Here is a 14,174-nt window from a genome sequence, read left to right as displayed (position 1 = left end):
TCTTTAAAGTTTAAATCATAAATATTTTAGTTTTCTTGTTTAAAGTTGAAAAATATACAAATTCATTTATATTATAATTTATAAAATATAATATTTATATATTATATATATAAATTATAATATACCCTCGAAGAACCTAGGTACCCTGTTTCATAAGATGACGTACTTGTCCTTGTCCCTGTCCTCGAACCCAAATTTCCTGACAACATAAGGTGTATATAATGACCCCACCACGAATTATGGGCAGAAAATGAGTATTAGCATGCATACGAGGCATGCATATGATAGCTACATATGCATGTATCACATGCATTGTATTAGTAAACTTAATAATTGGTTATAAAATATGTCTAAAGAAAGGATAAACGAATTAATTAGTAAAATACTAGATTGAATACCTAACAATTAAGAAGGGAAATCTTACCCTAAACATAACACTCCAAAAGTATATATATGGTAAATATCTCTTTATTAACTTTGAATAGATTAAATGCTTATAAATTGAATAACACTTAATTGCTCTTATTATTAACATAATTCAATATAATATATCGAACATATATTCAAATTAAAAGGAATGGTATATATGAAACATATTATATACAACTAAAAAAAAGAAATTATAGTATCTATAAGAAGGGACTATATATATGTGATACTCTATGACCTGTTGTAAATTGAAGGCAACAACCTCCAACCATGATGTTGCCGTGTCAAAAGGCGGTGGAGAGGTTGCCGAGGAAGGAAGGAACCTCATGAATATAAGGGGATTGATGGACAAATTTGAAGGGGAGGAGTTTTGGGAGTATTTCGCAGACAGTGAAGGAAATTTCGAGGAATCCATAGACAGAGAGGACAAAGAGGAAGGGTGGGCCTTAATTGTTCTTGAAGTTTTGGGCACGGGTGCCAGAGTGCTTCCATTTTGAAATACTTTGGAGCTGGGTACTGAGATTGTGCCTAGTTTGGCTGAGAGGTGTTGGTCATTTTGGTAATGGGAGCAATTTGGTGCTACAACAACTGAGGATTGACTTCAAACATGAAAGCCATGTATGTATCTGTGAGTTAAATTGATAAATTCTTATTTAAATTGCAGCTGTTAAACTCTGGTAGAATTTAGGAACTTAAAATTTTCTTTGGGTATTAAAAGAAAGATTATTCAGAATAATATTTGCATAATTTCAATGTGGTTTAGTCTTGCCACTGGATTTTAAAATTTCATCTTTCGAGTTCTTGGACGTTGCAAATTGCAATATAGTCGATGCTATCAAAGTCTACCATTTTGAGGCTGGGGAGCTCAGTTTCAAGTTGAGTTACTTGAATAGTGTTCACTGTACTAATCAAGTTGTGAAAAGCATCCCAAATCTGCTTTGCACATTTGTTATTCTTGGTGTGATGAACAAAATCGAGCTCCACATATAGATGAAGGAATCAAAGGGCTTCAGTCTTTTCCAAGAAAACAAGGTCATTGCTCCTTTCATTGGGGTTGGGGAGAGGTTTCTCCAAATATTTCCATATACCCTTGCTAGGGAGGAGGGCTTGCATTTGATTGGCCCAAATATGGTAGTTGGCGCTGTTGAGCAAGGGTAGAAGCCATTTTCTATCCATGAATCAGTATATCTGTGCTGTCCTGAAAACAGCAGGGATTTTGGCTGGAAAAGAAGGAAAAAGAGTGTGCTGCCCTCGAAAGGGCACAAATCTGCAAATATGTCCTTGATATTCTCTAAAAGAACAAAAAAAAAATGCCATGAAAGGAGGATGCTAGTGATGTATAGGGTAAAACCCTTAGAAATCTGTTGCTGTCCTGAATCGGTGCTGAAACCCTACTTTGCAGAACTGAAACAGCCTTCAAACAGCTCTGGACAGAGAAAGAAGAGTAAATGACAACATATTCATTTTGGCAAACCTTAACCCAGACAAGTAAATGACGACAGATTCATACCAACAGCCATTGCTGATCACAAGAGAGATGAACACACCATATTGTGCTTAAAAAGCATAATTGTGCTTGAGCGAGAAGTCAACTATAAGCAAGAAAGATTGCTGCATAACCCAAACTCAAGTACTCGAGAGAGGTGGGATAAAGAAGAGATAACCCTAAGCCTTTCTCACCTGAATGAATGATTGTAAATGACAGGAGTGTGTTGTATTTATACACACTCTTTAGGGTTGAAGCACTGGCCCAAAGAGGTTGACTTAGCCAAAATAGCCAAATAAAGTAAAGTACAGTAAATGAGTTAGTTACCCATGTATGGACTCAATAGAGCCATCAATACAATGAATCGGAACGTGGCCTGAACTGAACATCAACCACAAAAAACAGTACTTTGAGCATTCATGGACAACTTAAAGTTTTCAATAGGATAAAATGTAGGAGCCAAAAAGGAAGTGTTGAAAGTGGTTTAAGTGAAACTTTTCTGCCAGGGGAAGAGTATGGGCCAAAAAACATAATTTTGTGCATGGCAAAAAACAACAGTAAAATATTAAAAGCAATGCGACAATGCAAGAATATTCTTTTACCATCAAGGACATCTACAAAACCTCATCAATCACTATATTGTCTTTGAGGCCATCTGTAAGTATGTCATCTAGAGTAGAGTTTTAGCCTTGAGGTCTTCAAACTCATCTACATAGTCCTAGTTAGTAGTTTGTTTAGCTTCCATATGAAACACAGGAAGCAATTTTAGTAAATTTCCTAGCATTTAATCCAAAGTAATATGTTAAAGAGATGGAAACATTCACAGTGAGGTCTCAGTTAGACCTTGTATTATGTGTGGATCCTATTGTCTGTAAGCGGTTGTTGAGGGATTTGATCAATCATTTATTTGCCCTTGTGGATGAACTATGTGGGCTCTGAGATCTCTCTGTCTAAATAATGCCCAAAGGACAATTTTGTCCAACCAAAAGTATTTGAGATGCTGGCAATGGTAACGTTGCTCCATTATTGTAGGGAATTACTTTTATTTATTAACAGTTTTACTTTTATTTTTTTCGCTTTCTCATATATGTTTATAATTTGGGTATTCTTTTTGTGTGGCAGATGGCTATTCATATAGTACCATGATCTCTACTTATTCTAAGATTGGAAATATTGAAGAGGTAAAAAGGTTAGAAGAGGAGTTAGAGAATATAAAAGGAAAATATGACTTAGTGGTTATGAATACATTGTTGAATGCTTATTCTAGAGGACGTGATATGGATCATGTCATGCGAACACTCAAGAAAATGGACAAGTTTAAGATCTGTCCAGACCGACAAACATTCAGTATTCTTATTTCATATTTCTGCAAGGAGAAACTATATGACCTTGCGCAACGTACTCTCGAAGACATGCAAGTTCGAGGGCATCGACTAACTGAGGTATGCCCATATGTAAATGATGTCTGTAAGTAGAGTGTGTGAACCAAGCCTTTCATGATTGATATTTGGCACTGAAGGTTATATGAATATGACTGTCTATCTCTCACTGTGAACATAAGACTTTTGCTGACAAACGCTACACACACCATAGAAAATGAATTATATGAATTGTTTTAAAGCAATACATGGGAAATTACCATATATACTACCTACTTGTGATTTCCAATTTTAGTTACTCAGATACTATGCATATTATCAACATCTGTTGCAATGTTTGCACTTTATACTGTCATAGTGGCGTTCAAGTATTTAGCATGCATGCAAAATTGTAGGGCCTTTGTTATAACCCCAATATCCTAATGTCTGTCATTTTATTTATGCCTACAACCCAATTGAGGTTTTAATTTGCAAGAGAGAGGAGAGTCGAGACACATATATACATTTTAGTTATTTAGTCCTCTATGAACAAGCACTGTACCAAACAAGACGACTAAAGTCACGTATCTTTGTGAGAAGACTATTTATTAGTTTTAAACTAATTTAGTATACTTCGTATTACAAATGTAAGCAATTTGCTTGGAGTTTAACTATATATGCATCATATTCTTCCCTTATTATTCTTATTATTGTCATACTAATAACCTATTATGACGATTAGTTTGTTGGAACTTTGGGTAGCTCAGAAGGTATTTCTGAGAAGGATACCCACCATAAAAGGTTGGTTCGGCAATTTACCCAAAAGTGGGGTTTTGGACCCAAAGAATTGGGTTTAAGACTTGTTACCACTCAAACTAGCAAGGGGCATAAAGGGGACTCCTAAAGGGACAACTGCTAGGTCAAGGGCAACAATGGAGGCTTAGCCCACTGTCATCTAAGCTAAGACTCCCTACTCTTTATGGACTTTCACCGATGGGAGGAGACACAGTATATAGAAAGTCACTTGTGAAGGATGAATCAACTGATGGATGTGAAGTGACTTTAATGATCCTTTTTCTAGAAGGGGGATTAAGAATGGAATTGGAGCTTACTTGCTCTTCAAGCAAGGTACAAAGGTTTCTAGGATAAGGAGGTGAGGATTTGAGGGTTAGGTTAGTGGAATATGCTTTGTAAAGAAGTTTCCCAGTCCTAAAATCCTTATTGAACTTGACCTCCCGAATGGTTCTTGAAGAATTGACCTTTCAAAAGTATGGGACCACACGGGATCAAGTGGACGTAGCCTAGGTTAAGGAGAGAGAATCTGGCAATCAATGATGTTCTTAACCTAGACAAGGAAGGGGAAAGGATCAAAGCAAGAATTTCCAATTAAAAGTGTCATTTTGATCCTATGAGGTGCTAGCCTAGAGAATACCCGAGCAAAGTTTGATCTTAGAGCTAGGACTTGGGTTATCACACAACTCCACCGTCAGAATGGCTTCAAAATTGGAGGATGCCTTGAGGACACACCAATGTTGTAGAGGCTAGGAGATCGAAATTTTTCTTTGGCTACTTTGTTGGGAAAGAAGGGGAAAAGGTGGAGAAAAATGTTCTTTGATTGATCTCCTATTCGTGGACCAGTGCCTAATCCCTTGGGAGAATGGAGTCTAGGATAATGATGAGAAAGGAACTTGTATTTCAGTTAAAGGAGGCCTTAAGGACTACTTCACTTGGCCTTTAGGGCAAGAAGAAGAGAAGTCAAAGATTTTATACTTCGCTTGGCAAAAAGAGATGGCTTATCAAGATAAATTCACCGGTGGAATTATCCCTAGGAGATTTCATTCATATACATGGCCCAAATGTTGAGAGAGGTTATATAGAAACAATAATGCCACAATTTTGCAATTATGCAATGCAACAATTAGCCCTAGTATAGCAAAAATTCCATTCAATGCATATGGCAAAATTAAAACAAGAATATCATTAAATGTGTGTACCTACATGTAATAGAACATATCCAACCATCAACAATTTGACAATAAAGAAGCTCCAAGGTAATATACTTCAATCCAAACATCAAAATTCATCCATGCTCCAATTCATCATCCCAGAAAAGGTGCAAAATTCTCTAAAGAGAAGGATGATCCAATCCAAAGTGATGATACAAATGAATTCATGTCTCTCTTATTTATACACTCATTAGGAGTTCAAATTACCTAATTTGAGCCTACATTAACCCATCAACTAAAATAATGTGCAAATAACCATCTAATGGTGACAAGCCCACCAAACTAGCTCACAAATAAAATAATAAGCCTCCCAAGAGGTCGAATGATCAATAATGCATGTCGTTGGGCTCTTTTAGAGGCCTGATGAAGTCCATAATTGCCAAAATCGTGAGTTGGACTTGCAAAAGTAATGGACAAGGGGTTGGCCCCTTGTTCTCCACATAATAAACATGTGGTGCTCCTAATGGTCGTGAGGGCGCACAAGTGACCTCATGGGTCTCTAAGTAAGTCGAAGATGCTTGTAGACCAACTATAAGGGCTTAGATGATGGTGAAGGTGATGCCACATCATCTTACAAGTCCTAGGTCAGCTGCCAAGTGCATGGTACATCTGTGGCGCTGGCTAGGCAAAGGTGAATTGGGTGCATCTTCCTCATCCAATAGGTGAATCTCGAGCTAATCTTTGACATCTCTGGGGATCCATTTAGTGTTGTTTATTGCTGTAGAGGCCCATGGCTCTCAACACATGCCCTACATGTGCCAATGTAGCCCTCTGCAGGGTTAGGACCCCGTATAGGGAGACCAAACCCAAGATGGAGACCACCTGCAATCCTGCATAAGATCCAATGCATCCCCTAGCCTTCTAGTACAAGAAGTAATCAAAGAAATCGAGTAAAATAGCTTACAAACCATGGACCATAGGTGGGGATTTCATAATGGCCTGCCCTTCCATAATGGGCTTTGGCATGTGCTAATCTCTCCAAACTCCAAATGGGGTTAACCAAGCATCCTATTAAGTGGTTTCTACTTTTAAAGGGGATAATATGTTCAAGGTACATCCTTTTAAAAGTGGTGGCATGTGATAAAGAGGTGAATAGAATAGGGAGTGAGAAGGGGCAACCTTGGGCCACATGCTGGGGTACAAGGATAGCTAGTAGAAGGGAAGCCCACACTTGGGTATATAATGCATAGGAGGGAGCAATCGTGGTACATGAGGTGCCCCAAACTTGATTTTTCTACCCTTATATGCCTTTTGCCTTTTTATGATTTTTCTTCAATTAACTGCTCGGGGCTCAAAGGGTAAGAGCATGATGTGTGAGATGTAGCAGTGGATGGCCCCTTTTAAGATTCGACGATTCATTGCCCACCGGGGGTTGGGACAATCATGGTTTCCTATATGATGAAGGGGGCTCATAGAGCCTGTAGGAACCAGGGTGATGGCCATGATGATGGGGTAGAGATCATGCATTTGCTTTTTCCCACATGCTAAATGTGTTTGTCCCGACCATCTTTTGCATTTTGTGGTACGTTTTCCTGTTGAATGTGGTCAATTGTGCTTTTACTTTTCTTTTTAGTTGCATCAACCTCCAAGGCATCATTCTAGGCTTGAACCAAGGTGTGGGCAAGAGGAAGGGGAGAGCTAGCCCTATGTGGACCCAATGGAGGAATGTGGACCAGGTGGGGGAAATGATGAATGGGGTAATAATGAGTGGAAAGGGGGTAATATATGTGGATGAGGGAGCGAGACCATGCAACCAAAATGAGGGTTTCCAGTGAAATACCATCCCTAAAGCCAAATGATCAGTAAAAGAGATCCCACAGGACTAGAATCCAAGTTAATATCCAAAAGGGAGTCTAGGGGACAAGAGAATAGACCTAGCCCATTCGTTCCACCGAATCCCCCCATTAATCCATGCCCTGAAGTGTCCATGATAAGCAAACTACAATACTCAATTACCAAATGACAAGTTATACCTTTAGGTTCGGGAGTCCCACCTTCAAACATATGATCATGATAGATGGGTGAGGGACTATGAAAATTCTATCACTGCAACAACTGATTTATTTTACCTACTTATTTGCCAACAAGTTATTTACGAAAATCCTCCTGTAAACATTAAAATAAATTCTGTTGCAGATATCACACCATAATACAGAAACAAATACATGCATAAGAATCAGATACATCAACACAGATATTTTGGACAATTGTCCTTGGAAAAACCCAATGCGGGAAAACCGATGCAGCAGAGGTGGATTTTATTATTCAAAAATTCTTCAGTACCACTGGATGCCAAACTAGCTTACCCAACACAGAAAAATTCTCCAACACTTCTCTCAGACTCAGCATCAGGCTTGTTGGCCTCTGCGCAGCTCCCAGACCCTCTGTGTTAGCTACTGCTGCTTTGCGTCAGCATTGGGCCTCTCTGTGTCACCCATGCAGGCCCTCCAGTGACTGCACAGTTTTGTTGCCTCTGCGTTTGCCTCTCTAACCTCTGAGCTGATCCACTAGTGCTGTTCCTGACTCTCTGTTCCGTACTTGCTGCCTCTTGCTGCTCTCCAAACCACTAGTTCGAATTTCTCAGCTAACCTCGCTCCAGAAATCAAACTGACTGGTCTCCCTCAGTGTGTTCTCCAGCTGACCCTCAAGCCTCTTCTTATACTTTTTCTGTTGGTCCTGCAACGGCTGAGATTACATCTCTAATTAACGTTAAGATTAGATTTGGCTTGATCCATGACTTTTGGAAGCTTCTAACCCAGTTTTATATTAATACTCATTAATATTTATTTTTTCTAAGTTTAAACTTAGGAACGCCATTAAAAATATTAATTATTTTAATATCTCCTAAACCGGGTACAATCTGTCCAAACCATTTATGGGTCATGGAGATCTCATTTGCTTTAGCCTCTCCTCCAATTTTCATGGTTAGAGCACATTCGATGCTACCCCAAATCATCACTCTCTCTTAGTGAGGACTGTGCTCTAGTAATACTCCACACTGAGCATCACTCTGGTTATACAGCGCCGGTACCTGCGCTGATGCTAGGCCTCCCCGCTCAACATCCTCTGCACCGCTGCATCCTGTACTGCTGCCCATGGCTCTGTCGCTGCCGCTGCCATTGTTGCATCTGTACGACAACTCCCTCTGCATCCGTGCTGCTGCTGGTCCTTTCTCCCAACGCAACATATGCACTGCAACTCCCTCTGCATCCGTGCTGCTGTTGGTCCTTTCTTCCAACACTGCATCTGCACTACAACCTCTTCTCATCATGCTGCATCGTGCTATTGCTGACTGCTACTGCACTGCAACATCACCCCCATTTCTGCTACTGAAATGGATTCTTTATCATCCCCATATTTTCCCTGAAATAATCAAACTTTGTTCTTCCAAGGGCCTTGGTGAGGATGTCTGCCACCTGTTCTCCTGTAGGAGTGTAGCTCAACTGTATAGCTCCTCGTTGGACATAGTCTCTGACAAAGTGACACCGGATATTAATATGCTTTGACCGATTGTGAAACACTGGAATCTCAGAGAGCTTGATGCAATTTTGATTATCACACTGATCCTGGTCACCTCCATCTTCCTTTTGAATAGGTTCACAAGCAGTTTTCTAAGCCATATGGCCTCTCACGACGCTGTGCTTGCAACCATATATTTTGCCTCAGCTGAGCTCAGAGCTACGGATTTCTATTTCCTACCGCAACAGGAGGTCATTCCCAATCCAATGTTGAAACAATACCTAGAGGCACTTTTTCGATCCACTGAACTTCCAGCCCAATCTGCATTTATAAACCCAATCAATCTGATATCTGTACTCCTGGTGTGTAAGAGTCCATAATCGATTGTTCCCTGTATATATCTGAGAACATGTTTAGCTGTTGCCCAGTGCGCCCTATTCAACTCCACCATGAATTGACTGAGGGTGTTGACAGCATAGCAAATGTCTAGCCTGGTATTGACTAGATACATCAGGGACCCTATGAGCTGCCTGTATAAGGTGGGATCAACATCCTTTTCTTTTGATGCATCAATTTTCTTCCAATTGGTGATCATTGGAGTAGCCATGGGTCTACAATCCTCCATCCTGAATCTCTTCAGAATTTCTGTAGCATATCTCTCTTGTCCAAGGAAGATCTCCCCTTTTTGCTGTCAAACTTCCAATCCCAGGAAATAATTCATCTACCCAAAATCCTTCATGTCAAATTCTGTGGCTAGATTCTTCTTGCAGTCCCCGATGAGCCTGGATGATGCTGTCAGGAATAGATCATCCACATATAATACTAGGATTAGAGGCTCATTCTGTACAACCAGATAGTAGAGATTTGGATATGCGTCACTCTTGACAAATCCCATCTTCTGCAAGTAGCCATCAATTTGACCATACCATGCTCTAGGTGCCTATTTCAACCCATACAAGGATTTCTTCAATCTACATACATGAGACTTCTTCTCACGTGTCTCAAAGCCTTTTGGCTATTCAATGTATACCTCTTCTTCTATCACCCCGTTCAGAAATGCAGTTTCGACATCCATCTGATGAATCTCCGATCCCATCTGTGCTGCAAGAGATATCACGGTTCTAATAGATGTATACATGGCTACTGGGCCGAAGGTCTCTTTGTAGTCAATTCCTTCCTTCTGAGAATACCCCTTAGCCACAAACCTGGCTTTGTATTTTAACACACTGCCGTTTGCATCGTATTTAATCTTGTAGATCCATCTCGAACCTACCACCGATCTATCTTGAGGCCTTGGCACTACCTCCCAGACATCTTTCACCATTATGGAGTCGTACTCCTCTACCATCACATCCAACCAAACTTGATGTTGAGCAACCTCCTGAAAACTGGTAGGCTCCCCATCTTAAGCTACTATTGCCTAATATCTGTCTGGCTGTTTTCGCTCCCTCTTATTGTTCCTTGGTGCACTGATGAAATCCTCTGCATCTCGTAGAATTTGACGAAGCTCCTTGCTCGTTCTTCTTCTGTCAGCAGGTGCTTCTGTTAGCTCCTCCTCCTCCTGTGATTCTTCCTGATCTAAGGAAGAATTCTTTACTTCCGTTGGTCGAAGAGGTTTGACCAACGGTTCCTCTTTTGACTGTACCTTGTAAGGCATTTCTCGAGATTTTCTGAAATCCCTGTCCTCCATGAACTAAAAGAATGTTCAATGAATTAATTCACATGGAGCAAACAGCTCAATGATAATACAAAGATAATTACAAGAATAGAAACATCAGGTTTCTATGTAGAATATCGAACAAAACAGTTTCATCTAAGAAACTGCTAAAAGAATAAGAATAGAAACATCTAAAAGACTGAGCATTACTAAATAGAGATATAGAGATATATTCTAATACCCTCCCTTAATGCTCAATCTATTTACAACACCAATAGACCCGCGAAATTTTACAAATTTATCAGGACCAAGAGGCTTGGTAAAAATATCGGCGGGCTGCTCTATGGTGGGAACATAGTGCAACTGAACTGAGCCGTCTTCAACCAGCTGTCGAATGTAGTGGCACTGAGTTTCCACATGCTTTGTTCGTTCATGAAAGACAGGATTCTTGGCAAGTTTGAGCACTCCCTGATTATCACAAAACAAAGAAGTAGGCCCTGTCTGAAAAACATGCATATCTGCAAGCATACGACGAAGCCAAACTGCCTCACAGGCGGCCTTAACTGCTCCCCGATACTCTGCTTCTGTTGAGGAGAGAGCCACTACCTGTTGCTTCTTACTAGTCCAAGTAACAGCTCCAGATCCTAGACTAAACACATACCCAGCTGTAGATTTACGGTCATCAACCGAACCGGCCCAGTCAGAGTCAGTGTAGCCACTGAGAACAGGAGTGGAGCTGTGAGTATATAAGAGGCCATAATCAGAAGTACCACGCACATATCGTAGCACCCGCTTTGCTGCTATCCAATGATCAGCTTTAGGAGCTGACATAAAGCGAGAAATGTAGCTTACTGCAAAACTGATGTCAGGTCTGGTAGCAGTAAGATAGATGAGACTGCCCACTAATTGCTTGAATAAAGTTTCATCCACAAGAGGAGAGGATGACTGTGCTGAAAGTTTGAGCCCTGGTTCCATAGGAGTCGTGGCCGGTTTGCAATCCTGCATTCTGAACCTTTCCACAAGATTTTTGGCATACTTGGACTGAGAAAGAAAGATCTGATTTTCAGTCTGCCACACTTCAACCCCCAGACAGTAATGAAGAAGTCCCAAGTCTGTCATCTCAAAAGTTCTGCATAGATCTTGTTTGATCTCATGGATCAAATGTGCAGAGCTGCCAGTAATGATAAGATCATCCACATAGACAACTACAAACAAGATATCATCATCAGTATGCTTGATATACAGGTTTGCATCAGATGGACTTCGCTGAAAACCCTGATCTGTCAGATACTGATCAATTTTTATGTACCAAGCCCGAGGAGCTTGTTTCAATCCATAGATTGCTTTAACTAACCGACACACTTTCTGTTCTTGACCAGCAACCTTGAATCCTGGAGGCTGCGTCATGTAGACTTCTTCTTGGAGATCACCATTTAGGAAAGCACTTTTTACATCCATCTGATGAACTTTCCACTTGAACTGAGCTGCTAGGGCAAGCACCAGCCTGATAGTACTCATCTTGGCTGTAGGAGCAAAAGTCTCCTCATAGTCGATGCCTTCCTGCTGTGAAAATCCTCGAGCCACAAGCCGAGCTTTATATTTGTCTAAGGTTCCATCAGCTTTGTATTTGACTTTATACACTCATTTGCAGCCTATGGGTTTTTTGTTTGCAGGAAGATCAGAAAGAGTCCATGTGTGATTCTTCTGAAGACTCTGAAATTCTGCTTCCATAGCCTGTTCCCACTCAGATATACCCTTAGCTTCTGAATATGTTTGAGGCTCAAAAGTACTGTGAAGGTTAGCCATAAGAGCAAAATTGACTGTAGACTGTTGTCTGTTCTTATGCCTAGAAGTTCTACCTTCAAGGAGCTCATCATCCCGGAGATCACCTATGGTTTTAGCCCACCATTTTGGCCGAAGAGAAGAAGAACCAATATCAGGATTAGAGGGACCAATATCAGGAGGAAGAGAAGCAGGCTCAAGAGCAATAGGGACAGCAAGAGGGGGATTAGCTTCTGGAGGAAGCTCAGATAGAGTAGTATCAAATCTTGATGCTACATCATCCCTCCCATCAGATGGACTGACTGGAAGAAGAACACTGTGAGGCGGATCCTCAGAACGCTGCTCAGAAGAAGAAGACTGAAAGAATCCTCTGTCTTCATCAAATACTACATCTCGACTGAAGCTAAGTCAACCAGTGGCTATATCTATCAGCCTATAAGCCTTGTGATGATCACTGTAACCTGTCATCATGAGTTTCTGACTTTTGGAATCCAACTTAGATCGCTTAGCAGATGGAATCCAAACATATGCAACTGAGCCAAAAACTTTGAGATGACTGATCTTGGGCTTACGACCAGACCACACTTCTTCAGGAGTCTTCCCTTTAACAGCCTGAGTAGGGGATCGGTTAAGAAGGTAAACAGCAGTAAATACTGCTTCAGCCCAGAATTTGTTTGGAACACTCCGGTGTTGTAACATGGAACGAGCCATTTCAACAACCGTGCGATTGCGACGCTCGACAACACTGTTCTGCTGGGGAGTGTAAGGTGTGGTGAATTGACGTTTGATGCCATGAATATCACAGAAGTTGGCAAAAGCTGAGGAACAAAATTCCCCCCCATTGTCGGTCCTAAGGGTCATGATATGACAACCAGATTCGTTTTCAACTAAAGTTTTAAACTTCTGAAAGGTACTAAGAGCATCAGATTTATTTTTTAAAAAATACACCCACATCTTTCGACTGAAGTCATCTACAATAAGTAAAAAGTATTTGCAAGCAGTTATAGAAGCTGTATTCATAGGACCACAAATATCAGCATGAAGTAACTGAAGTACCTGGGATGCGCGCCAAGATTCTCCAGTTTTGAATGACGACCGATGTTGCTTTCCCGCTTGACAGGCGCTGCATACCCCCAACTGCTGAGTCTGAATATCAGGTAATCCTGACACAAGTCCCTCCCGAGAGAGCTGAGAGAGATACTGCATATTGAGATGCCCATATCGCTGATGCCATAGAGTACTGATGGGAGAGACACGAGCTGCTAGTGCCACTTCTGGAAAGTCACCGGTGTCAAGTAGCCTGTATAGACCATGGTCCTCGAGGCCAGTAGCAACTGTCAGACTGGTTTCCCTGTCAATGATGGAACACTTGTGTGCACTGAACACAACATCAAGCTGAGGAGAATTCCTCATAATCTGACTGACAGAGAGAAGATTAATCTCCATACCAGGAACATAGTATACATTTAGAAATATGAGCGTGCGTCCACCAGACTGAATTTGAACTGTACCCCTGCCAGCAACAGTGTACTTTTCACCTCCACCAAATACAACTGAATCACTGAAAGGTGAAAAGTCAATAAACCAGTCACGCCTGTGAGAGAAGTGGCGTGATGCACCAGAATCAATGTACCATGCAGAGGAAGGAACATGTTCTGAAGACCTTTTAGCCATAAAGGCGTAAAAGGCAGAATCTGTCTGCTCGGAATGTTCTGCAACATTCGCTGTCTGATGTGACCCTCCCTGTTTCTTTTGTTCAGCAGCAATCCTCTGCCTGCAGTCTTTCTTCATGTGACCGAACTTGTGACAGTAATTACACTGTACACTTTTTTTCCTGTTAGGATCAAAAGACTGAGATGATCCTCTCTGCTGAAAAGACTGAGAGGACTGATATTTTGCAGCAAATGCATTTTCCAAGGGCACTGATGAAGTACCACTACCAAACTGCTGTTTCCACCTATCTTGCTGTAGAAGTTTGGTACATAAATCTGAAAACT

General features: G+C 40.9%; 1 protein-coding gene across 2 annotated transcripts in view; it reads left to right on the top strand.

Annotated features, from left to right (window-relative positions):
* LOC149225662 (pentatricopeptide repeat-containing protein At1g10910, chloroplastic-like) overlaps positions 1–14,174 on the top strand; it is a 277,506-nt gene that overhangs the window by 207,092 nt on the left and 56,240 nt on the right. For both annotated transcript variants that reach the window (XM_089377249.1, XM_089377248.1), the window contains exon 7: positions 3,038–3,357. In XM_089377249.1, coding sequence (XP_089233375.1) covers positions 3,038–3,357 — 320 coding nt within the window. The remainder of the gene's footprint in view (positions 1–3,037; positions 3,358–14,174) is intronic.

This window comes from Pinus tabuliformis, chromosome J (genome assembly GCF_031772625.1).
Source record: "Pinus tabuliformis cultivar Carrire ecotype Pingquan chromosome J, CPIR1, whole genome shotgun sequence".
In the NCBI taxonomy this organism is placed as follows: domain Eukaryota; kingdom Viridiplantae; phylum Streptophyta; class Pinopsida; order Pinales; family Pinaceae; genus Pinus; species Pinus tabuliformis.
This window is presented reverse-complemented; position numbering and strand designations above follow the sequence as displayed.